General features: G+C 49.4%; 7 protein-coding genes across 7 annotated transcripts; 5 read left to right on the forward strand and 2 right to left on the reverse strand.

The window, feature by feature from the left end:
• The first annotated feature begins 527 nt into the window (after positions 1-527).
• GGI43DRAFT_370945 (rab-GTPase-TBC domain-containing protein) lies at positions 528-4360 on the forward strand. The gene has a single exon (XM_083202547.1). The coding sequence runs from the start codon at positions 1080-1082 to the stop codon at positions 4266-4268; it is 3189 nt and encodes a 1062-aa protein (XP_083060897.1). The 5' UTR covers positions 528-1079; the 3' UTR covers positions 4269-4360.
• A 754-nt stretch (positions 4361-5114) lies between these two features.
• Positions 5115-6514, forward strand: GGI43DRAFT_383551 (P-loop containing nucleoside triphosphate hydrolase protein; the record flags this gene model as incomplete). Its single annotated transcript, XM_083203401.1, has 7 exons — positions 5115-5252; positions 5312-5667; positions 5729-5756; positions 5823-5888; positions 5961-6026; positions 6100-6279; positions 6341-6514. The coding sequence occupies 7 exons, from the start codon at positions 5115-5117 to the stop codon at positions 6512-6514; spliced, it is 1008 nt and encodes a 335-aa protein (XP_083060898.1).
• Positions 6514-8339, forward strand: GGI43DRAFT_371042 (N-acetylglucosaminyldiphosphodolichol N-acetylglucosaminyltransferase anchoring subunit ALG14). Its single transcript, XM_083202548.1, has 3 exons — positions 6514-6989; positions 7050-7256; positions 7331-8339. The coding sequence occupies exons 2-3, from the start codon at positions 7107-7109 to the stop codon at positions 8078-8080; spliced, it is 900 nt and encodes a 299-aa protein (XP_083060899.1). The 5' UTR covers positions 6514-6989; positions 7050-7106; the 3' UTR covers positions 8081-8339.
• GGI43DRAFT_370937 (mitochondrial 37S ribosomal protein mS23) lies at positions 8141-9242 on the reverse strand. Its single transcript, XM_083202546.1, has 2 exons — positions 8602-9242; positions 8141-8543 (listed from the first exon to the last, which is right to left on the reverse strand). Exons 1-2 carry the CDS (start codon positions 8979-8981, stop codon positions 8201-8203), a joined length of 723 nt encoding a protein of 240 aa, XP_083060900.1. The 5' UTR covers positions 8982-9242; the 3' UTR covers positions 8141-8200.
• A 230-nt stretch (positions 9243-9472) lies between these two features.
• GGI43DRAFT_404283 (uncharacterized protein) lies at positions 9473-10262 on the forward strand. The gene is made up of 2 exons (XM_083205904.1): positions 9473-9601; positions 9717-10262. Exons 1-2 carry the CDS (start codon positions 9541-9543, stop codon positions 10085-10087), a joined length of 432 nt encoding a protein of 143 aa, XP_083060901.1. The 5' UTR covers positions 9473-9540; the 3' UTR covers positions 10088-10262.
• Positions 10263-10294: 32 nt separating this feature from the next.
• GGI43DRAFT_404284 (tyrosine phosphatase family-domain-containing protein) lies at positions 10295-12593 on the reverse strand. The gene is made up of 3 exons (XM_083205905.1): positions 11757-12593; positions 11517-11697; positions 10295-11444 (listed from the first exon to the last, which is right to left on the reverse strand). The coding sequence occupies exons 1-3, from the start codon at positions 12031-12033 to the stop codon at positions 10943-10945; spliced, it is 960 nt and encodes a 319-aa protein (XP_083060902.1). The 5' UTR covers positions 12034-12593; the 3' UTR covers positions 10295-10942.
• Positions 12594-17616: 5023 nt separating this feature from the next.
• Positions 17617-19557, forward strand: GGI43DRAFT_404290 (major facilitator superfamily domain-containing protein). Its single transcript, XM_083205906.1, has 2 exons — positions 17617-18088; positions 18183-19557. Exons 1-2 carry the CDS (start codon positions 17874-17876, stop codon positions 19426-19428), a joined length of 1461 nt encoding a protein of 486 aa, XP_083060903.1. The 5' UTR covers positions 17617-17873; the 3' UTR covers positions 19429-19557.
• Positions 19558-20654: the final 1097 nt, after the last annotated feature.

Genomic DNA, 20654 nt, shown 5'->3' on the forward strand with positions numbered 1-20654 from the left:
ACGACACCACCTGATGATGCCAATCATCTTGGGCACCTTTAAGGCCTCAAAAGTGGCTCTGCCATCTCTCGTCTCAGCTTTGATTAAGACCCAAGGCTGACTTTGTTTGTGGCCAATGTCCCTTGATCCGCTTCAGGCGAATCGCAGCCGGACCCTGGCCCATGCAATTTATCTAAACGAAGATTCAGCCCCGGATAGAGCCATTTTTAGGTGCTGCTTTCGCCTGACTCTTGGACCGTGAATTCGCTAATATCAGGAGGGATACGAGCGTGAATGCTGGGCATGTACAGGTGATAGAGTGCAATCTTTGGCTCTTGTAATCTCTTTACTCCATCTCAATAAACAATACAAGTAAAAGAAAGAGAAGGGTCATTCATCCAGTACCAATTTAATGTTTTTTTCTTCTGCTTTTCCGCCTTTGCCTTGTCGAGAAATGACAGCAACGCCATCTTTGTTGGCCTTAATTTACTTGCCTCCCTTGTAACCCCCAGCGTAACACGAACCGGCGCATTCTTTGTGGCATCACATGAAACATTGCGGCTAGCGCTTCATGCCATCATCGCCATAATACGTGTGGATTCGTCTTTTTTTTCTGAGCTCTGCAGAGCGTTGATGCCTGGAGTCTCCAGCTGCTGCCTTGTAGTGAACAGCGAGAAGAAGAGGAAACCTGCGTCAGTTGGACAGCGACATTAACAATCGAGACTATTGAATTAATCAAAATCAAAGCTTCTTTTTTCGTCCACCGCCCAATGCTAACCAGCTGCTAGCATTAATTACTGCCTATCCTGGACCCTGGATCGGCCGCTAGTGCCCGTTAGAGGCGACCAGGCCAGCTGCCCCAGTCAATCAAGTCATCCATCAGTCAGAGGCGAGTTATGCCCCTCGGAAACTGCGCGTAGCTTCTCCATTCCTCCCGGGGCAGCTCAGCGTCCATGACACCCAGTTCTTTTCTTTTACTATTCTACTACAACAACCACCAGTATACACACACACACACACACACACACACACACATACACAATATCTGAAATAACGAGACAGACTCTTCTCTGCTGCACCCTGCAGAGTAAGGGAGGAGCATGGACTTGGCCGACTCCGTGGTGGCCCCTCCGCTGGAACGATCCATCTCGCAGCAGAGCAATACGTCGTATCGCTCCCATCGCAGCATCCGCACCGGCAAGCACCGCGCGCTCCTCAATCACCACCTCAGCAGCTCGGCCAGTAGCATAGCCGAGAGCGACAAGTCCTTGACGAGCTTCCCCAGCTTCTCGCCTGAGCTGCCAGGCACCGACCGCTTCGGTGACGACAACGACGACTATGCCGACTACAACCAGCTCAAGGCTGCCATCCGACAGCCCGATAGGACCGTCCGAGCCAAGGAGTTGAGCGGCGCGGCCTCCTCCATCGTCGACAGCCTGACGTTGCGCAACTCTGCTCGAGAGGCCCTCTTTGAGGATGCGCCGCTGTCGCAAACCGTGCCCGGCGCCCTACACAAAGCAGACGATAAGCACATCGAGCGCTTGATTGCACGACACGGCGCAGTAACGCTAGTCAGACAGATTGCAAGCGACCTTGCGCAGCGAGATGCACAGATATCCAGCTTGCGGCGGCGAGCAGACGAGCGTGAGCGGGCACTGAGGAAGATTATACGGGAGTGTGGCCTGTCCAGCCTGGAGCTGGAGACGAGGTTGAGGGTGGTGGAGACTGAGCTGCGGAAGAATGGCCACTTTACAAGAGATGGAGGTGGACTCAGCGATCTGATGAGTGATGCCATGGGGGGCGCAGTGACGGAGAGTGCGTATGGGGAGACGGGCATAGCAGGCGCTACAATTAGAGCTAGCAGCGGTTCTGCTCTGCCCAGCAGCTCTGACAACATCAAAGCACCGGGGACAGTCAAGGGGTGGAAAGACTACATTTGGGGAGGCGGCACAACGAGGAGGACCAGCCTCAAGGACAGTCCGTCTAGCAGCAACAGACCTACTGTGATACGATCACATTCCAGCCTCGCTCAGCGACCAGCACTACAGGAGGACCTCTTTGAACCTCCCATGACTCCGACAAGCAGCGGCCCCGCCAAGAACTCTAGCCGGCCGTCTAGCATACACTCGGCTTCCACTCCCGATCGCAAGGGCTCTGCGTCGCTTGCGAGCCTGGCGCTGAGGCTTGTGGCCGGTGGTGCTGTTGTCAGTCGTGAGGCAGAAGCCCGGGGACGTGCTGCTAGCAGTGCCGCCAGAACAGAGACGACCAGGGCGGGCTCAGCGGCTAGTAACCACACCAACCGTTCATCTCGAGCTGTATCTGTCGCTGGCGGCCCTAAAGCTTTAATGGCAATGGGGAGATCTACGCCGTCAAACTCTTCGCTTGCCGGCGCATCGAAATCTCAAGTTCAAGATCCGCGAGGGAGCGGCGCTGGAAGCTCGCCTGGTCCATCATCTCTACGTGCAGACAAGTTTGGACCCGTTGAGATGGACGCCATATTGCCCCCAGAGTCTCAGCCTCCAACGCTCTCGAGGATATACAACAATTACCCCAATAGCGAATATCTAACCGATCGGTTTGGCTTCATCTACGACCAGCGGCGCAAGAAACGGCAACGAGAAGCTTCACAGATGGCGCAGCATATTTCCAACGGTCACCGTAGAGAATTACTAGGAAACGGCCGAGCAGGCATCTCACCCAACATGCTGGACGACGTGCCGAGTTCCAAGATGAGCGTATCCAGTGACCCACGCCCAGGGAGTCCAAGCAGCCAGGAGGAGAGAGCTGCCGGCGAGGAAAAGGCCAAGCGCTGGCAGGACTACCTAAAGATTGCAACCTTTCCCACCGAGCTGCTGAGCCATACGCCTGGCATAAGCGCCACAGCTGTGTCAGTGACCGAAGGCGCCGATGATCGAGCCAGTTCCGCTTCTAGCCTGCGCTTAGTTGAGCGCTCAGCTCGTTCGCCTGCGATTACACCGACCGAATCGGGACTCGTTCCCCTGGCCAGCACAACGACGGCGATTGATCATGAGACTACTCTTACACAGCCGCCATCCGAGGACCCAACTCTGGGGACACTGGTCAAGGAAGATACGGAGCCGGTGAAGCTACTTCTCCAGCAGCTGAGTGATCTGCACGATACTCTTCAGAGAGATAAGACTGCCCAATGGAATGAGTTTCTGCGCAAAGTCAGAGCAGAGAGGCAGCGTGAGGGCGAGGCGGCGCTGGCTGCGGCTACGGCAGCCGCCGAAGCTCGATTTGAGCGCCCGGGGATAATCCAACCCGAGGAGCAGGTGGCTGATGGAGAAATGATTGGCATCTCGAATCTGGGCAACAAAGGCAAAGTTGGACGAGCGAAATGGAACGGCTTTAAGACGCTGGTGTTGGGCGGTATCCCTGTAAGCTATCGAGCAAAGGTGTGGTCAGAGTGCTCAGGTGCAACGGCGCTGCGCATTCCTGGCTACTATGAAGGGCTTGTCTCTCAGAGTGGCGAAGACGATGACCCCACGGTGGTGAGCCAGATCAAAATGGACATCAACCGAACCCTCACAGACAACATCTTCTTCCGAAAGGGTCCTGGCGTGCAGAAGCTGAATGAGGTGCTGTTGGCATATTCGCGACGGAACAAGGATGTCGGTTACTGTCAGGGGATGAACCTGATTACGGCTAATATTCTTCTTATTACGCCGTCTGCTGAAGAGGCGTTTTGGATTTTGGCATCGATTATCGAAGAGATCCTTCCTCATGGGTACTACGACCACTCATTGATATCATCAAGGGCAGATCAACAGGTGCTGAGGCAGTATGTCCGAACGGTTCTCCCCAAGCTATCGGCGCACCTCGACTCGCTGTCAGTTGAGCTCGAGGCCCTGACTTTCCAGTGGTTCCTCTCCGTATTCACAGATTGTCTCTGTGCCGAAGCGCTTTTCCGTGTCTGGGATGTGGTGCTGTGTACCAACGATGGAAGCACATTCCTTTTCCAAGTTGCCTTGGCGCTGCTCAAGCTTAACGAGAGCAATCTGCTGCGGTGCGATACGCCGGCTGGGGTGTATACTTATATCAACCACCAGATGACGGAGCATGCCATTAGTATTGACGGCTTGATCCAAGCGAGCGAGGGGCTAAGACGAGTCGTGAAACGGGAGGAGGTGGAACAGTTGAGGGCGAAAGCTATCCAGGCTGAAAGGGATATGCTTGCTGGGAGGGATACCGGAGGAGACAGTGCACAGACAGATACGGATGCGACGGAGACTGCTGGTGACGCTGATGACAACGAAGACTCAAACTGAGTCTGAGTACTGCATTTAAAGAGGTGGTTTGAAAAGGGGTTGAAAATTTCTAACCAGAATGGACTGGGGATTGAAGCAAGAACGTTGAATATGATACCCATCACACATGTAGCATAAGCTACTACTGCCTTTTTTTCTTTTTTTTTTCTTCTTTTTTCTGATACCATCTCTCTCGCTCTCTCTTTTAGAATGTTACTGGGGGGCTGGCGGAAGGGGGAGTGGGAAAGCACACGGGCAAGCAAAAATACAAAATGCTTTGGAAGGATAGATTTGGACTTTTTTGAACAAAATTGGCTTTTTGTCTTGTTTTTCTGTTTTTTTTTTTTTTTTTGTAACGCTTTAAGGATGCGTATTTAGCCTTTGTTAGCATTTAGACTATGAATACACTCAAACACACACATTTACACGCCCACACTCAACACGTTCAAACATTTAATCTGCTTCACTATCTACCTATATAGACGGATACTATATTCAAGTTTGATATGTTCATGTTCAGAGATGCCTACTATATCAATGTCTAGCTACATTGTTCGTTTAGAACACATGACAGCCATACTTGGCAGCTGGCTGACTGCTCAACGACCGCACATCACGACTGGCATATCACCATTCACCTGCTGCTCACTTTGCTGTCACTTTGTCGCGGTCGTCACGAAGCGCGTGAACGCGCGTGTTTTGTTTATTTACTGATGCGTGAACAGCCAATCACCTCTTGCATGCGCTGCAACTCGATAATAACTCCCACCATGAAAGAAGTTCTCAGCAACCAACATAGCTTCACGCCCCTTTGCTCTATCAACTTTCTCACTTTCTCGAGACTCACCACTGAAAGTCTATCGGACAATGCAGGACGTTTCTGCGGAGTTCACCGAAGAGCTTGCTGAGTCTATCGACTCTTGGAGGCACTCAGTGCCCAGTCGCATGGAGCGCGAGGATCCTTTCCTCGACGATGGCTTCATGGCTCGACCAAGCACTCGCGTTGTTAGTAAACTCACGCTCTTATCGTATCTTCTTCTTAGCATGCTAATCCTTCTATTAAGACATTTCGCGAGCCAGAAGGACCAATGCGTCGCCCATCAACTCGCCTGGCCTTCATCCGCGCCGCCATCCCCGTCTTCCATAGGCGAACATTCACCCCTTCCGACGGACTCCTCCAAGGACCCCTGATTGAGCGTCCCGAGACTGCACTGGGAATCCGAGATGACGACGGCGATGAGGCAGCGGAAGCCAAGAACCCACGGCGTAGAGGCGGCCTTTTTAGCCTGTTTAACCGCAAGAGAAAGCACCGCAGCCCGTCGCCGTCGCCTGCTCTTCCACCAGTGGTGTTGGATGTGCCGTTGACGATTCACTTTTTGTTTGTGGGGGCGAAGTCGGCAGGACAGACGTCTTTGTTGTTGTAAGATGAGCTTCACTTGGTTTCAACTTTCTAAGGCTTTGATATTGACAAGCAGCAACAGTCGTGCTCGCTATGGCCAATTCCCTGATGTAAGAACAACGGTGATACTCAAGCGTATGACTTGTGGACATAGAGACACTGACATCATAATACAGTCCAGCGCTATTACTCGAACCTGTTACGAGACATATGTCAACACCCGCATGTACAACTCCCAGCCGGTCCGCGTCGAAATGTAGGACACTTCGGGCGCACCAGACTTGAACACGGTTGAGCGGCTGTCGTACGTGCAGTGGGACGCCATATTCTTGTGCTTTGACATTCAGCAGAAGCCCACGATGCATACCATCTTGCAGTGGGTGAGTTACTCATATAAACCGTTGTAGCATCAGCTCGTCCTTCGATTGTTGGCTAATAGTATCGTCGTCTCAGTGGCATGAGGCTGTTCAGGGAGGCTTTCTCGCCAAGCAGCATACAGAGGTGCTTCTCCACTTGGTCGGCTTGAAGAAGGATGCTCGTGACAGATGCAAGGATCCAAGGCACAGAGTTCCATGCCCTTTTGATTCGGACGACTTTGTTCCGTATCCCACTTGCTGCGTGATCCCGTCTGACGTATGTTGTATATCCATGACCCGGTTGATGAGAAACATGTAAACTAATAAGACTTCCACAGGCTGCTTGGCATGCGAGACGTATCCGAGCTCACCGGTATCTCGAGTGCTCTGCCATGACGGGCGAAGGAGTCGACGCTATGCTCGAAGATGCAGCAAGAGAGTCTACCAAGCGAGCTATTGATATGGCTCGCTTCATGCAAATGGCTCATCCTAACAAGAGACGCATGTTCTGATGCATTTTACTGTATTTGAACGAGCTGTTGTGCATTCATCAAAGGACCGAAAGGGGATTCATTTGCTTTGAAGGATAAATACCAAGTGATGCTACATATGAAGCTTACCCATTGCTTTCATATAGTCAAGGGAAGAGGTTAGCTGCACCTCTTTGAAAAGGGAATTATGGGAATTGTTTAAATTGAGAAATTTCAAATCAGGCACATGTACGATATATTTGAATTGAATGAAAGTGGCGGAATGCTATTATTGTGGTGGTAGTGACGATGATACATGCAGGTACTGTCTCGAGAGCACGTGGGTCTGTGCGCTGAAGCTTCGGTACCTGCACTCTGTACTACAAACAAACATGCATTCCATAAGACTCGGATCTTATTTTGACCATCATCAAGCTCGACCATTTTAATCTCAAGGACGCTTTTTAATCAGCTCTGATTCTTAATAAAAATGCCCCTCTCATGAATTTTATTTGCTGTTAGTGATTCAAGACGTCCGGTATTTCTATGGCAGCTCATGATTCTTACAAAAGCGCAGATATGAACGTGTCCACATGAAATCTCAATAGACGAGGCTGCTTCCCAGCGCTTCATCATGGCTCGCTCTACAATCCTCTTCTTCGGTTTCGCGGGTGCTATAGCTATAGGCTCAGCTGCCTTTACATTTATTTCCTCTCCCCTCTTCAGCAAGCGCAGTCTCTTGACCGTAGTCGCTTCAGGCATAGCTCTCATCATTTTTGCTTCAGTAAGTCTCTCCTACTAAGAAAACAAGGGGCATCAATCCGATAAGCATATTCAAGCTAATCAATATCATTTTAGACAAGACATATTCAGCTTCTCTCACATCGCAGCCCCAAACGAAATGCGAAGAAGCAGACAAGGGCCGGTTCACAGGATGGCCTCGCTGTTCCCCGGCCGCCAATGGATTACAACTTGTTTGTCCTCGGTTCAGGAGGGCACACCAAGGAGATGCTCATGATGATGGACGATGGCTTTTATGACTTTACCGAATTTCACCGCCGCTATCTCATCTCCAGCGGCGACACCATGTCAGAGAATCACCTCGAAGACTACGAAGAAAGCCTCAAGACTCTATGTAAATCCCACGAGTCTTCGTCAGGCACTTACGACAAGCGCATCGTCACACGCGCACGCAAGGTCCACCAACCTCTCTGGTCAACGCCCTTCACAGCTCTGCTCAGCATTGTCGACATTTTCCCCGCGCTGCTCGTTCCACCGAACAATGAAGTGGGCAATAAGCTACGGTATCCTAGCCGAGTCTTTTCAAACGGACCAGCTACGGGATTCTTTGTTGCGCTGGCTATACATTTCTTGAAAATGTTTTACCTTGTCCCGGAGAGTTGTATGAAAGTTATATATATCGAGTCTTGGGCTCGTATTTCGACATTAAGTCTGACGGGCAAGCTGCTGCTGCACACTGGCATAGCGGATGTCTTTGTCGTACAGCACGAAGAGGTGGCCATACGGTACGGCGTACAGAATGCTGGAGAGATTGTGTTTAATTCTCGCCGCTTGGATGATATAGAACCAAGCCCCGTCAAATGCTAGCAACTTTTAACCTCCCTTTTAACCTTTTTTGCCTCATTTCCCATCTTCTCTTCATACACATCATATAATACAAGAGTGCCAAACCTGGCTGTCACCCACACATGTCTATATACCTCTCTATTATGCTGTTGCCGGTGCAGGCTGTGCCTCTGCCTCTGCGCCAGCCTCCTCATCTTCCAGTCCAAACGTCTCAATCTCCGAGCTTGCCCTGGCCTCCCGGTTGGCCGTCTCCTTGCCGGCCCAAATCTTCCAGTTCTCAAACTCGTTGTTTTCGAGCTGCATACCAATGTCCAGTCTTGTCTTTCCAAAGTATGCGCCGACGTAGCGGGCCTCCTCGATGGCTATCCTCTTCTCGATTTCCTCTTCCTGGCGCAGTTTGTAGAATTCTCGGCGGACAATGTCGTATGCTTTGCGCTTGCTCATGTTTTGGGTTTCCATTAACCACAGTTGTCGTTGGACCACGCTAGAAAAGAATTAGTTTGATGTTGCTTCTCTCATCCACATCTTGAGCGTTTATTCACCTTTCACCTGTCAGCGGGATACCAGGCTGTCTCAACCCCTTACTCCAATCGCAATGCTGATGATCCTTTCCGTCCAGCTCCAGCACCACCCTCGGCCTCGCCAGCTCCCAGGGATGGTCCTTGTAGAAGCTCGTCCGCAGCGCATCTTCGGGGTAGGCAATGGTCTGGGGGCGGAACAGCTTCTTGGGCTTGGTCGCCTTTGGGTTGGGCACGCGGTGGCGGGGGGTGACGTTTCGCACGAGCGTCTCTGACGGCGGGACCGAGTTCATGACGGCGAACCAGGGCGGCGTGGGAACGTTGTAGCCGGGCATGAGCTGGTGCTTGAGCTCTTCGCTGACGGCTCGGTAGACGCCCGCGGGGCGGATTTGCCTGCCGCCCATGATGGGATTGTTTTGTGTGTTGAGCTGGCCGTAATTCGTTTAATATAGAGGTGTGATTAGGTGGGAAATTGAGTGGGCGTATGAGTGTGAATTGTATTCGCAAATGGAGCCAGAGCCGTATAGATTGGAGTTTATCGTCTTGAATTCGATGTCTGTTAGTCGTGCGATGAATATCAAACTAGGAAATTTTGGGGTCGTCGGCGAATCTTTCGGCCGGGACCCGCGGGTTCGACATATTGCTGTCTTCCTACAATCGTTTAAGCCATTGAGCGATGAGGTATTCTTCAATTGGGTTTATTTATATTTATTATTCATTGAAATCGTTCCAGAATTTTTTTGTCTGTTGCATAACAACCATTTCACTTCATTGCAGTGTCAAAAATGGTGAATAGAGGACCTTGATTCGTGCATCTAACAGCTTAGTCATCCACATTGAAAATACATCACGTCACAACTGCACCTTTAAAGGGCAATTCTCATATGAAAAACTCCCAGCCTTACAGCCCTCAGCCCAATCAGCCCATGTAATATCATACCAGAATTCGAACCAACACTCAGAATGGCGTCCAAAGAAACAAAAATTGAAAAATCCATAGCGGATCACCTCACCGAATGGGGCTGTAAGTTCAACCCATCCTGTTTTATACTCATCCTCTTACACACACACATCTCTCATCTTATATCACAACATCACACATAATAATGATATCACGATACTAACATCTCACCAAACAGCCTCATCCCTCCCCCCCTCCCTCCTCGCAACCCTCATCACCGCCCTCCACGCCCGTCCCATCCAGCCCCTCCCCCTCACGCTCTTCACCCCAACCCTCCTCTTCTCGTCCTACCTCAACCTCTCCGGCTACCCGACCGCCAGCGCAGGCCTCGCCGCCGCCTGGTCCGGCCTGTACGCGCTGCTGGCCCTGCGCAGGAGACAGCCCCTGCGGGCAAAATTCAGCATCCGCGGCGTGGTGCGAGGCACGGCGATTGGTTTGGGGGCGGCGAATTGCGTGGCGGGCGGGTGGGTGTATATGCATGGGAGCAAGGATCGGGATAAGAAGGCTAGGGAGGAGAGGAATCGGTGGGGACAGTATGATGATAAATGATGAGAAATAAAGGATGAATTGGATTGGAGGAAAAAGGAGGAAAAGAGATTGAGAAGATCATGTTGATGGGATGAACAAGAAAAGGAGAAAGGAGTATTATATTGTACTATTACCAATACCGTTGCTGGGCCAAAAGGGATGCATACATGTATATTATTATGACGCAGAATGAAAGACCAATCACATAAATTGCACAGTTCGCATATGTTTGTTGTCAATACATAGTTGTTCGTATTGATATTCTACCTACAGGGGCCAATGCTCAAAGGCCACCAAATTCGCTAACAATCCGCCGATCTCAAGCAAAATAAAGGGCTGGCAGTCTTAGTTATTTGCTGCTCTCAGCCAACACTATCTATACAGACATCTTGATACAAAAGGAAAAAGAAACCTTTGTGTAGTATCCATAAAACCCCATTGCTTCCAATTCACCGCGCCAATAATAAAATGTGATATTGACAAAGAGAAGAAAAAGAAGAGAAGATTCCACAAAAGAAAGAAAAATGAAAATAAACGCCCGTTTCGCAGATCATCTCAGCTCTTGAAGTTTCTGCGAGCCCAATTCCGTCTCCCAATCCAGATAAATATGATTTGAAAAAGTACAAATCTGTACACCGTGATAACCGGTCCTTATACACAACAAACACTAACAATTCCTAAAAACCCGCTCTAAACCTGCAGTATTATCCCAGGATTCTCTTGTCTTTCTCATCTTTGCTGATGATTCTGTTGGATGAACTTTTGTGAAAAGAAAATAAGATAAGCAACGTCGGACTTCTGGTCATGTGGGCCATGCCAAGTGAAGCTATTCAACAACGCTACTTTTTCCCTCCAAAAGCGTAGTCTTGTGGAGGGTTATTTCGTTATGCTGTCACGAGTGATGACTATCCGAGAGCCAGACACCACCCAGATAGTGGCAACAAAGGCAGTGAATAAGACTGTCCTCATAAATGACCGGACTTGAACCGGGGTGAATCGCGAGCTTTCGCCGTGGAAGGACCGAAGTGAGCTGATATTCAGGGAGCTAGGTTCAAATCCGGTAATGTACTCGACGTCGCATTCCCGGATCTTCGGTTGGGCATAAGTCTTGTATTCGTCAACGACGCTGTCGAGGTTCCAGCCAGACAGCTTGCGGACGGCGGCGACGACGCATCCGGTGCGGTGCTTGCCGTGGTTACAGTGAACCAGAAGAGGGTAATTTCGGCGATCCAAGACAACGTCGAGGATGGAGGACATTGTACTTGAAGGAATAGACTCTTTCTTTGTTCCCTTCATGTTGAAGACAACTTGCTGGATGCCGTTGGCGGCGATAAAGGACTCGAACTCGTGGTCGATCTCATCTCTCTTAACCAGTGTACTATAAATAGCCCTTGTTAGCTATGTGGACTGGTAATGTGGAAACCGAGAGACGGGGAGTGGTAGAACATACACTACCGTCTTCAACTTCAAGCCCTTTATAAAGTCATAATCGTCTGCCTTTGGATAACTGCTTCGATATACGCCAGGTACAACTACACCAAAGTTGACTGGTCGGCCTTCCATTGGGGCCAAAGGGAAGTCTGATGCAGAATTTGTAGTTATTGATATGACCGATCCGGTTGCTGCGGCCGCTGATACTATCGTTAGTATTTACTAATTATCAGGGGAAACGAGAATAGAGGCAGCTTACCAGAAATGGTACCGGTTTTAGGAAACATGGAGGAGGATGACTGTTGGCTGGTTGCACGACGTTGGAGAAGAGGGGTGACGTTTTCTTCAGAGAGTAGCAATTCCTCTGCAGGATTCTGAGGTTTTATCCTCCTGGTTGCCAGGGGCAAACCTTCAATGACAAGGCGAAATTCGTCCGTGGGAAGCTGAGTAGGGAATAATTCGGGAGACTTGAAGGGCGCTGCTATCTCAGGCGAGAAGAGTGGGATGCTATTGTCGGGTAAAATGTCCAGTTCCATGCCGCTTTATATTCGCGTCTTTGTTTATACGTCTTTGTTTCCGTCGTCTTGTCAACCAAGAGAGTTCTCTTTTTGTCTTTATGGCTGATTGTACGTATGGAACTCTATATCGTTGGGACAAGGTTCTGCACAACGACTCGCGCGAAGGGCGTCGGAACAAGCCTCGTGGGTTGTTAAGAAAATTTGGATTCTCGACAAATTGGCGCCGAAAAAGGTGTTGAAGGCGTTTTCTTGGTTTAGAGGATAACTCAAGAGAGGGAGAGAGGATCAATGATGGAGTAGGGTGGCGTGGATGGAGTTTGTTCGTGGTTGAGTTTCTGGGATCAACTTTTGCTGGCGTCGTTCTAGTTGAATAGGCGCTGGTGGGCAAAAGCCTACAGAAGGGTATTCCGTTTGGAAAAAGTGAGCTGGAGTTGAGAAGCCATCGTGTCCGAGGTTTATGGAGAAGCGGGAGAGGCCAATGTAAAGTACGAAGAGCTTCGGTCAGGAAGAACAGGCAAGGTCGCGTGGGAGGATGGTGGGAGGTGGGAAGATCGCATGCCCTGTTGAGACGATGCTTGGAGTGCTGTAAGTTTAGCTGATTGAACTGAGACCGGGGGGTTCAGGTTTCAATTTTGGGGGGAATCCTCTAGGCCCAGCACAGGACTGGACAGGCGAGCACAAGCCGTGGCTACCGGGCCTGTAGGTACTTAGCGGGTACTTGGGCGCTACCACGGGGCATTGGCTGGATGCGCCGTTGGAGCAGGGCAGTACAATCCAGCACAGAACGGCGTCGGCGTTACAGTGGCCCCCTACCCCATGTTGTCACTGTCTTGGTCTGCTCAAGACTCCGTCCAGGCCCAGGAGAGCCAAGTTTCGGACCCGGAATTGGTAGCATCACAGTGGAGAGACAGGGCAGCTCTTTCACATGGTCACTCGATGTACTACGGAGGTACCAGCGCAGTAGACGGTGGGGTGCATTGCATAGCGCCTCGGGGACTGTTTAGTGCATTCGCCTTCGCTGTACAGCACAGCATGGGCCTGTGCTTTTTGTGCGGTGGGCCCTGCATACAGTGCTCGTAGCACACTGAACTGAAGCTGCCATCTCCGTGCCAGCCAGTTGGATTCAGGCCATTGGGGCCAATGCTAGCGGCTCCATGGCGAGTCCTCTTGGATCGCGGCTGCAGCGGACATCTCGGTGGTCTAGAAGAGGAAAGAAAAGGCCCAAAAAAAGGACTCGCTAATATTAATCATCGCGTATATTGTCCAGGAAACCGCGGTTAGGTACCAAGTACCCAGTTCCAGACCATTAGCAAGCACGCGTGGCTTCTTTGGTGCTTCTACTGTATGCCATTGATACGACTAACCCATTCGTACTTCTTGTACCTTACAGGGGAGGCTTACGAAGCAGGAATGATTGACCCGACAATACCTGCTCATGGCCTTAGTCAATCCTCCATCACACTGAAAGCAGGTCGACCGGTCGAATTGGAAGCATCCGCGGCGATGTCTGTGGCGAGTCTCAAAGGATTGTCACTGCCTGCATGCACTGCGCAACGCCCATCACTTTTTTTTTTTAGACATCAATGTGCCTGGTTTGTATGTATAGCTAGTGGTTCAGCCGTCCAGCCTTTGGCATTTTTTCTACATGCCTTTTTGGCTGCTCGTATGGCGCTTTTGGGCTGAGCAAGAGGAAAAACCGGCGACGAGGCACATCGGATTCGATAGTAGCTGCAAGTCTGACCTTGAGCTGCATAATATGATGATGCGTGGAGGTCACAAAAGGTCTCACGCGACTCGACAATTCTCGATCCTATTGCCGTTTGCCTCTCTTGACAGCTCAGCATAATTTTTTTTTTTTTTTTTTTTTTTTTTTTTCAAAGCCTCCAACTTTGCTCCTTGCCCAGTTTGGGACCGTGTTTGCTGCACTATATCTCAAGAACGTATTAGCTAGAAACGCCACTGAGGCAAAGACTTAGAGACTAGAGCCTACGGCGCAGGGGGGCCCCAGCCTCGCCAGCTGCACCTAATTGGACCCTGAGACGCTTTTCGTCATGTCATTCGGTAACCCGAGATTTGCTGGGCGTCGTTAATTCGCTTCTTAGCACCCGCAGTATATGCAGGTATCTGTCCTTGTGAAGGGTAATACGCTCTTCGTTGCCAATGTCTGAAAGCGGAAATGACGCACGCGGGAGGTCACGACAGGTCACGAGCACAGGTATGAAGCTATGTGCTGTACACGCCAGTACAAGAAAATAAGAAAGCTGAGGTCCGGGATAAGCACGAGATGGACATAATGGAGCCAACAAGGGCCTCGTACGTCAACGGCGAGAGGAGGGAAGAGAAAAGAGAAAAAGGGAGAAGCTTCTCCTCACGCACCAGTTGGTGTCCCACCCCGCGCTGGCTGGAGAAGGATGAGGAGAAATAATAAACAGACTTAAAAATAGATGGATGCATGATGCTATCGATCCTCCCCTCCCTTACCTCGATCATCAAAGTCAATTTCAAGCCACAAGCACGGCACATAAATCTCAACATGGAATTCACTCACTGGGTCCATTGCAGTAAATTTCCCAGCACGCAGCTATGGGGTGCTGCAAGTGCTCGTAAGGGGGCTCCAAAGTGAGTTCCAACAAAGTAACAGAGAGCACAGTTGAGGGTACAGAAGACAGAATACAGTACACAGTATACAGGTACCTTTGGAGAACCCCCAACCCCCAACTTTTCGACTTGGCTGTTTGCACTAAGACAAGTACATGGGACTTGGAAAGTGACATAAGAGTCTCCCCACGTGCAAGTTATACTCGATTACGAATGAAGACTAAAACACAACTCCACGGAGTATGCCCCGTACTTGTTTTTGACGGGAAAAGCGCGCGTAGATCATGGCATGGTGATTACCATTTGTCCTTTCAAATACCAAGAATCAAAATAAAAACTTTTTGTGTGTCGTACGATCCGGCAAACTGCATATTGTGGCCACTTTAATGGACCCTGAGCGCTTATAGAAGGAAAAAAATACATGTACCAACCGAGAGCTAGACTATGCCGTGCAACCTGCCTAACGCGTCATGCACTGCTACAAAAACCTGCAAACGTAGTCACCGAGAGCCTCTAGCATGCATAAATACCATTCCTATCACCAACTGGCATTACATGTCACAACAATAATGCTGAATATTAGTACTGGAGGTACCTCAGCCGCAGCCCGCCGGGATCTATAATTACACCAAGCCATATGTACTCATCTGCCGTTCCGAATGCTACGATACATGTGCAAAGAGGCGTCACCTGATGACATACCCAGAATGTACCTGTTTTGTAAATACCCCGTAGAGCATCTACCTACAAGCGAATAGGGGTTTACCAAGTACAAGATCTGCTCCATGATCAGGGAGAGACGGCCCGGCCATCAAATGATTTGCTCTGCCGCTGCTGCTGCTACTGTGGCTGCTGCATATCCACCGTCCGTAATTACGCACCTAGACCGGATTGATAGATGGTGAGGCCATTAAGACGCGCGCAGGCAGACTCGGCGAGTACGTACATTACGAGTACAATCTGGGCCTTAAATCTCAATGGAAAATAAGCATTGCTTCTAGCCGTGATTCATTCTTCGCCTCCAGCTCCATCCCAAATTCATTCATAAGCGACTAACAGTGGTAGGTACCTCCAAATAGGTGCTAGCAGTATCTCGTCCGGCAGTTTTTAGCACTGCACTGCTGCGTGCGCTGCACCTACAGTACAGGCATGAATTACCAATCCGCTTTATTAATGCGCCAAATAGCATGTCCATTTTCCCTTTTCAGGGACCAACCCAACGGAGTTCGGGGCACTTTAAAGCCACAGTGCCGCAGATTGTTTATTAGTAGTCTATAATACGGGGTAATAGGTATGTCCGTTAATTAGGGCAGCGGAAAATGGGAAAAGGGAAAATTACTGATCCACGCGACACAGTACCGTATGCAGCACGTTGGAGGACTTATACCGCTATAGCCACATGTGAGCAGCTGCAGGTATCTTCCCCAAGCTCCATCCTTGCGAAGCCTCTATCCCGTACTGTACCCGTCACATCATTCTCCTTTTTTTTTATCGCGCTCTTTTTTGTTTTTCGCCGCAGAAGCAGTTTCAAAGCAGAAAAGTAAAAACAAAAGAAGCCAATTGGGCACCTGTGCACATTTGGCAAAAATGGCAGCACCGAAATTTCCCCCCCTAGTCGTTGGGCCACACGCGACAAGCTACCAGTTTTCGTCACCGACGAGACGGCTCGACCGCAAACTAGTGGTAGTGATGCAACCCAGCATCTACACTTTTACTTCAGGTTTTAATGAGGCGTTCGGCTGCAACGGGCCGGTTGGGAATCAGGAAAGAAGCCCGAAAACTAAGAGTGTTGAGGTCCTGCATGAGGAACTGCTAGCTGCCGATGCTGCCTTGTCGGAAGATATTGGGATTAAAAGATGACCCCCCAAATTTGATGCTATACCGTACTATGCAGTCTTGGAGCTATGAGCGAGGCCGAGCCGGCACCGATTCATCGACGGTGCTGAGAACTGCACACCATCTCGTCGCATCTTGTTTCTGTCTAGTCTCGGTCGCGCAGCTTGGATTTCCAATAAGCCGTGGCCACAAAAAATAAGTCTCCGCAGGCTTGAAGCGGAAATAAATAGGCCCAGCGCCAATGTCCGAGTCAGAATAAGAGCGAAAAGAGCGAGGAGTGTGTGTCGTTGCTTTTGAATGGCCCAAGAGAATCTTCAACAGTCTCTATTGGTTGCAAGCTATAGGCGCATGCAAGTGGAAACCTTCTTTGACAAGCTCGTCTTTCCCACCCATAGCTTCGGGTTTCTTCCATTGTCTGCTACTGGACCATTCATGGACGCCCAATGTGCGGATCGTCTTATTCTTGCTTGTCACGAGACTTCTCTCTTCACAGTACGAGGAAATGCTTGTAGGTCGAGATGAGCGGTTGACGTACAGATGCAGATGCCGATGCAGATGCAACGCCTCTTTCCAGCGCCCGCTGGCATCCATGGAGCCTGACGAGCAAGCATCATAAGCTGCATGCTACATGTCACCATCATCTTGGGACCCAGTATTTGCTGCTGAGCCTTGCGCAACATGCACATTGTTAATGATTGTAGTACTGTACGGGTCATCAACTGACAAAAGCATAAAACTCGATAGAGGACGGTGCATCTGATCAGATAACTCAGTTCATCGTACTTATCGTTATCAGATCAGTGGCTGAGGTAATCCATCTCGTGGATCCGGGGAGATATGCTCCCGCTACGCTCGCTACGCTCGCTTCACTCATACACGTATAGTATTCGCGCCTCCTCAGACCACTCCAGTTGAGCATCCCCAACATAGCTAAGCTATAGCTTAATAATTCAAATAATCTAAATACATGCTATAGATTTACTCAATTCTACCTGTGCATCCAATCATTCTCTGTGCTCCTAGCAGTTCTCCCTTCAAGTGCTCAAATCGTCGCAATGCGCTAAACCCATCTTACCCATGATCGTCTTATTCTACTCTCCCCGACGTATTTCCAGAACAATAGCTGCAGGCTACAGGCATTCCATGAACTATTATTTTCCACCATTCTCCAGTGCCGGAGCCCATTGCCGTTCCCCAGCGGGGATGAGACAATCTGGAGTGCCGGCTTCGGGATTCACCCCCATTTGCCTTTACCCTCAACATGCATTTCTAATACTCTTTTTTAGAGAATCGAGTACTGGATGCAAATGATATAATTATCTCGATTTTTGCGCATCGTGATACTAAGCAGTAATGTCCGCGCCTGGCTGCACTGCTTAGTCTATGCTTTCTTCTGCTCCTATACTCCTATAGAATCCCTGGCCATGTCAAACAACCACCAAGATGAGCTTCGTGCCGCCGAAGTACATCAAATCGCTGCAACCGATACGGGCATTTTCGAAAAGTCGGTGTTAGAACCACCAGCGGAGCAAACTCAGTCCCCGGCTCAGACAAAGACCCAAGATGACGCGCCTATGGATGGCGGAACGCGAGCATGGCTTCAAGTGGTGGCTTCATTTTTTCTCTACTTTAATCACCTGTACGTTTTACCAGCTACTAACTAATCCCATTTACAAAGCTCCCTTATTCCTCGAAATATATGCTAACTTTATGATTGTTTGGTGACTGCTCAGGGGTTTGCTCAATAGCTTCGGTGCCTTCCAGTCATACTACGAGACAGACCTCCTCAAGACTTCCTCGCCCTCAGCCATCTCATGGATCGGCTCCATTCAGATATTCTGCCTCATGTCCGTTGGAGCCATCATCGGTCCGTTATACGACGCAGGCTACTGCCGCGCCTTGATCGCTGCCGGCACGCTACTCGTCACCCTAGGCTTCATGTTCACCAGTATCAGCACCACATACTGGCAGATCTTGCTCGCGCAGGGAATCTGTCTCGGCCTGGGGACGTGCTGCCTCTCCATCCCATCCATTGCTATTGTGCCCATGTATTTTAAGAAGAAGAGAGCCAGAGCTATGGGCCTGGCTACCGTTGGTAGCGGGCTTGGATCAACGCTGTATCCTATAATGTTTCAGAATCTGAGGCCGCAAGTAGGCTTTGGCTGGACTGTGAGGATAATGGGGTTCTTAGCGTTTGCCATGTGTTCTTTTGCTTTGCTGCTCATTCGGCCGCGGACTCCTACGAAGAAGCCGGCGTGGCAGGAGAATGGCTTCTCGATCAGGTGGTTCTGGGACGCCTCTGCCCTTAAAGAGAAGACGTTTCTACTATACACCATCGCCATTTTTTTCAACAATCTGTCGTTTTTTAATCCGCCTTACTATTTACAGAGCTACGCTTTATCGCATGGGATGCAGGATAACGCTGCTCTGGCTGCCTACTTATTACCCATTCTCAACGCTTCGTCCATCCCTGGCAGAATCATACCCGGATTCATTGCCGATGTGGTTGGCTCTCTGGACACGTACATTGTCATGTGCGCCTTGAGCAGTACCAGCGTCTTTTACTGGATCAGCGTAACAAACCAGGCTGGTAATATTGCTTTTGCTGTTTTATATGGCTTCTGGTCTGGCAGCGTGGTGGCTCTTGGGTCTGTTGTCTTGGCGTCCATTACCTCGGACATGAGTCGCTTGGGAACGAGACTGGGCATGGTGGCCATCCTCAAGGGTATTGGATCTCTCATCGGTCCACCGATTTCGGGTGCGATATTTAGAAATACTGGAAAGTATATTGGCATTCAGCTTTTCTCGGCGTGTGGCATCATGCTCACTTCTCTTTTGTCAATGGTTTTGCGTTTGGTCATAGCGAGAGCGCTGTTCAAGGTTGTGAGGGATGATGATGAGGCATATGTGACTGCAAATCAGCAGAAGCCAAAGGCGGTTGTTGAGGCTCAGCCTGTTGAAGATAAGCGCGAAAACTAGCACTGGCATTTATATGATGTCTGGACGATTTAAATATCTCAATGTATATGTGCAGGCAGTTAATTAGAGATTTGTCATATATCTCGGCATAGAAACAATATGTAAAGCCTTTTTGTTATATAAATAGCCTATTAGTTATTCTCCAGGAAACTAAAGATCTCACTTGAGCTTATGAGAGATTAGATAGAATAGAAAGTAATGTAAACCCAGCATATATAACACCATGTTTACTATTAAGGTTCGAATATACTTCAGGTTGGTATTTATAGGATAGATAATGCGATCAATTTGTTCCGCAAGACATAAACTTGATGCTTTCCAGTCCCATCACGCATACAAGGTAGAAGAATAGACTAACCACAGGTTATGCTTTCGAGATTCAAAGACTATTTTCCCATCAGAAAATGGCTTAAACTCCATACAACCAACGCCTTCATCCATCTCATTAACTACACCGCCGAAAAGATACTTCTCACGAACGTACTCTGTATATTACTACCATCTTCCTCACCCTCCCTCCTCGTGATACTTAATTATTTACTATTTTCTTTTCTTTTGGTACGTTTCCTATCATGCAGCTAGTTATGCAACTAAAGCGAACAGACTTTATTGCAAGAATAAAAAAATATAGCGTCGTCGACCCTTGTCCGGCTGAAGAATTGATTAAAAAGTCAAAGGATTCACCTCACTTAATAAGCAGCCTATTGTATCTTGTAACACCAAAACAACGTTGCTATAAGCCACAAAAGTAAAAATAAACATAAACAGGAGCAGGACAAAACAGGTGTTGTACAACAACGTTGTATATCGAGTTACACATGTTTGCCACGAAATCTACCTATACAACCCCCATGGTCTTTGCATTCAACTACTTGTAGAATATTCCTCCACAAACATATTCAATACGTAGCAACCTACAAGGCACCATATCCATATGCACACACTCACACCACTCCCCTGCAAGGCACCCAATGCGGCAAACACACCCTCATCTAAGCAGCCACGCTGCATGCAACCTTGCTGCTCGTCCAATCCCCACACGCGGGATATATTCCGCCTACAACCGATTTTCGGTGCCTATTTGTGCTAGCAGATAGTGCGTACATTAGCACTCGGCGTACTTATATACGCTGATAGGGTATGATACGACAACCCAATCCTTAGTATGTGCGTAGGATGGCGTGCACTGAGGCGCATTTCCTTGCATGACTTGTTTTGTGTGTGGG

This window comes from Trichoderma evansii (assembly GCF_050947405.1).
Source record: "Trichoderma evansii strain SZMC 28006 chromosome Unknown GGI43scaffold_9, whole genome shotgun sequence".
Lineage (NCBI taxonomy): Eukaryota > Fungi > Ascomycota > Sordariomycetes > Hypocreales > Hypocreaceae > Trichoderma > Trichoderma evansii.

Bases quoted from the DNA above. Each gene is read 5' to 3' on its own strand.
- GGI43DRAFT_370945 (XM_083202547.1), top strand. From the start codon at position 1,080: ATGGACTTGGCCGACTCCGTGGTGGCCCCTCCGCTGGAACGATCCATC.
- GGI43DRAFT_371042 (XM_083202548.1), top strand. From the start codon at position 7,107: ATGGCTCGCTCTACAATCCTCTTCTTCGGTTTCGCGGGTGCTATAGCT. The intron at 7,257-7,330 runs GTAAGTCTCTCC...ATATCATTTTAG, and splicing joins CTCTCATCATTTTTGCTTCA to ACAAGACATATTCAGCTTCT.
- GGI43DRAFT_370937 (XM_083202546.1), bottom strand. From the start codon at position 8,981: ATGGGCGGCAGGCAAATCCGCCCCGCGGGCGTCTACCGAGCCGTCAGC. The intron at 8,544-8,601 runs GTGAATAAACGC...ATTCTTTTCTAG, and splicing joins ATCCCGCTGACAGGTGAAAG to CGTGGTCCAACGACAACTGT.
- GGI43DRAFT_404283 (XM_083205904.1), top strand. From the start codon at position 9,541: ATGGCGTCCAAAGAAACAAAAATTGAAAAATCCATAGCGGATCACCTC. The intron at 9,602-9,716 runs GTAAGTTCAACC...CTCACCAAACAG, and splicing joins TCACCTCACCGAATGGGGCT to CCTCATCCCTCCCCCCCTCC.
- GGI43DRAFT_404284 (XM_083205905.1), bottom strand. From the start codon at position 12,033: ATGGAACTGGACATTTTACCCGACAATAGCATCCCACTCTTCTCGCCT. The intron at 11,698-11,756 runs GTAAGCTGCCTC...CGATAGTATCAG, and splicing joins TAAAACCGGTACCATTTCTG to CGGCCGCAGCAACCGGATCG. The intron at 11,445-11,516 runs GTATGTTCTACC...GGCTATTTATAG, and splicing joins TTGAAGTTGAAGACGGTAGT to TACACTGGTTAAGAGAGATG.
- GGI43DRAFT_404290 (XM_083205906.1), top strand. From the start codon at position 17,874: ATGTCAAACAACCACCAAGATGAGCTTCGTGCCGCCGAAGTACATCAA. The intron at 18,089-18,182 runs GTACGTTTTACC...GTGACTGCTCAG, and splicing joins TTTCTCTACTTTAATCACCT to GGGTTTGCTCAATAGCTTCG.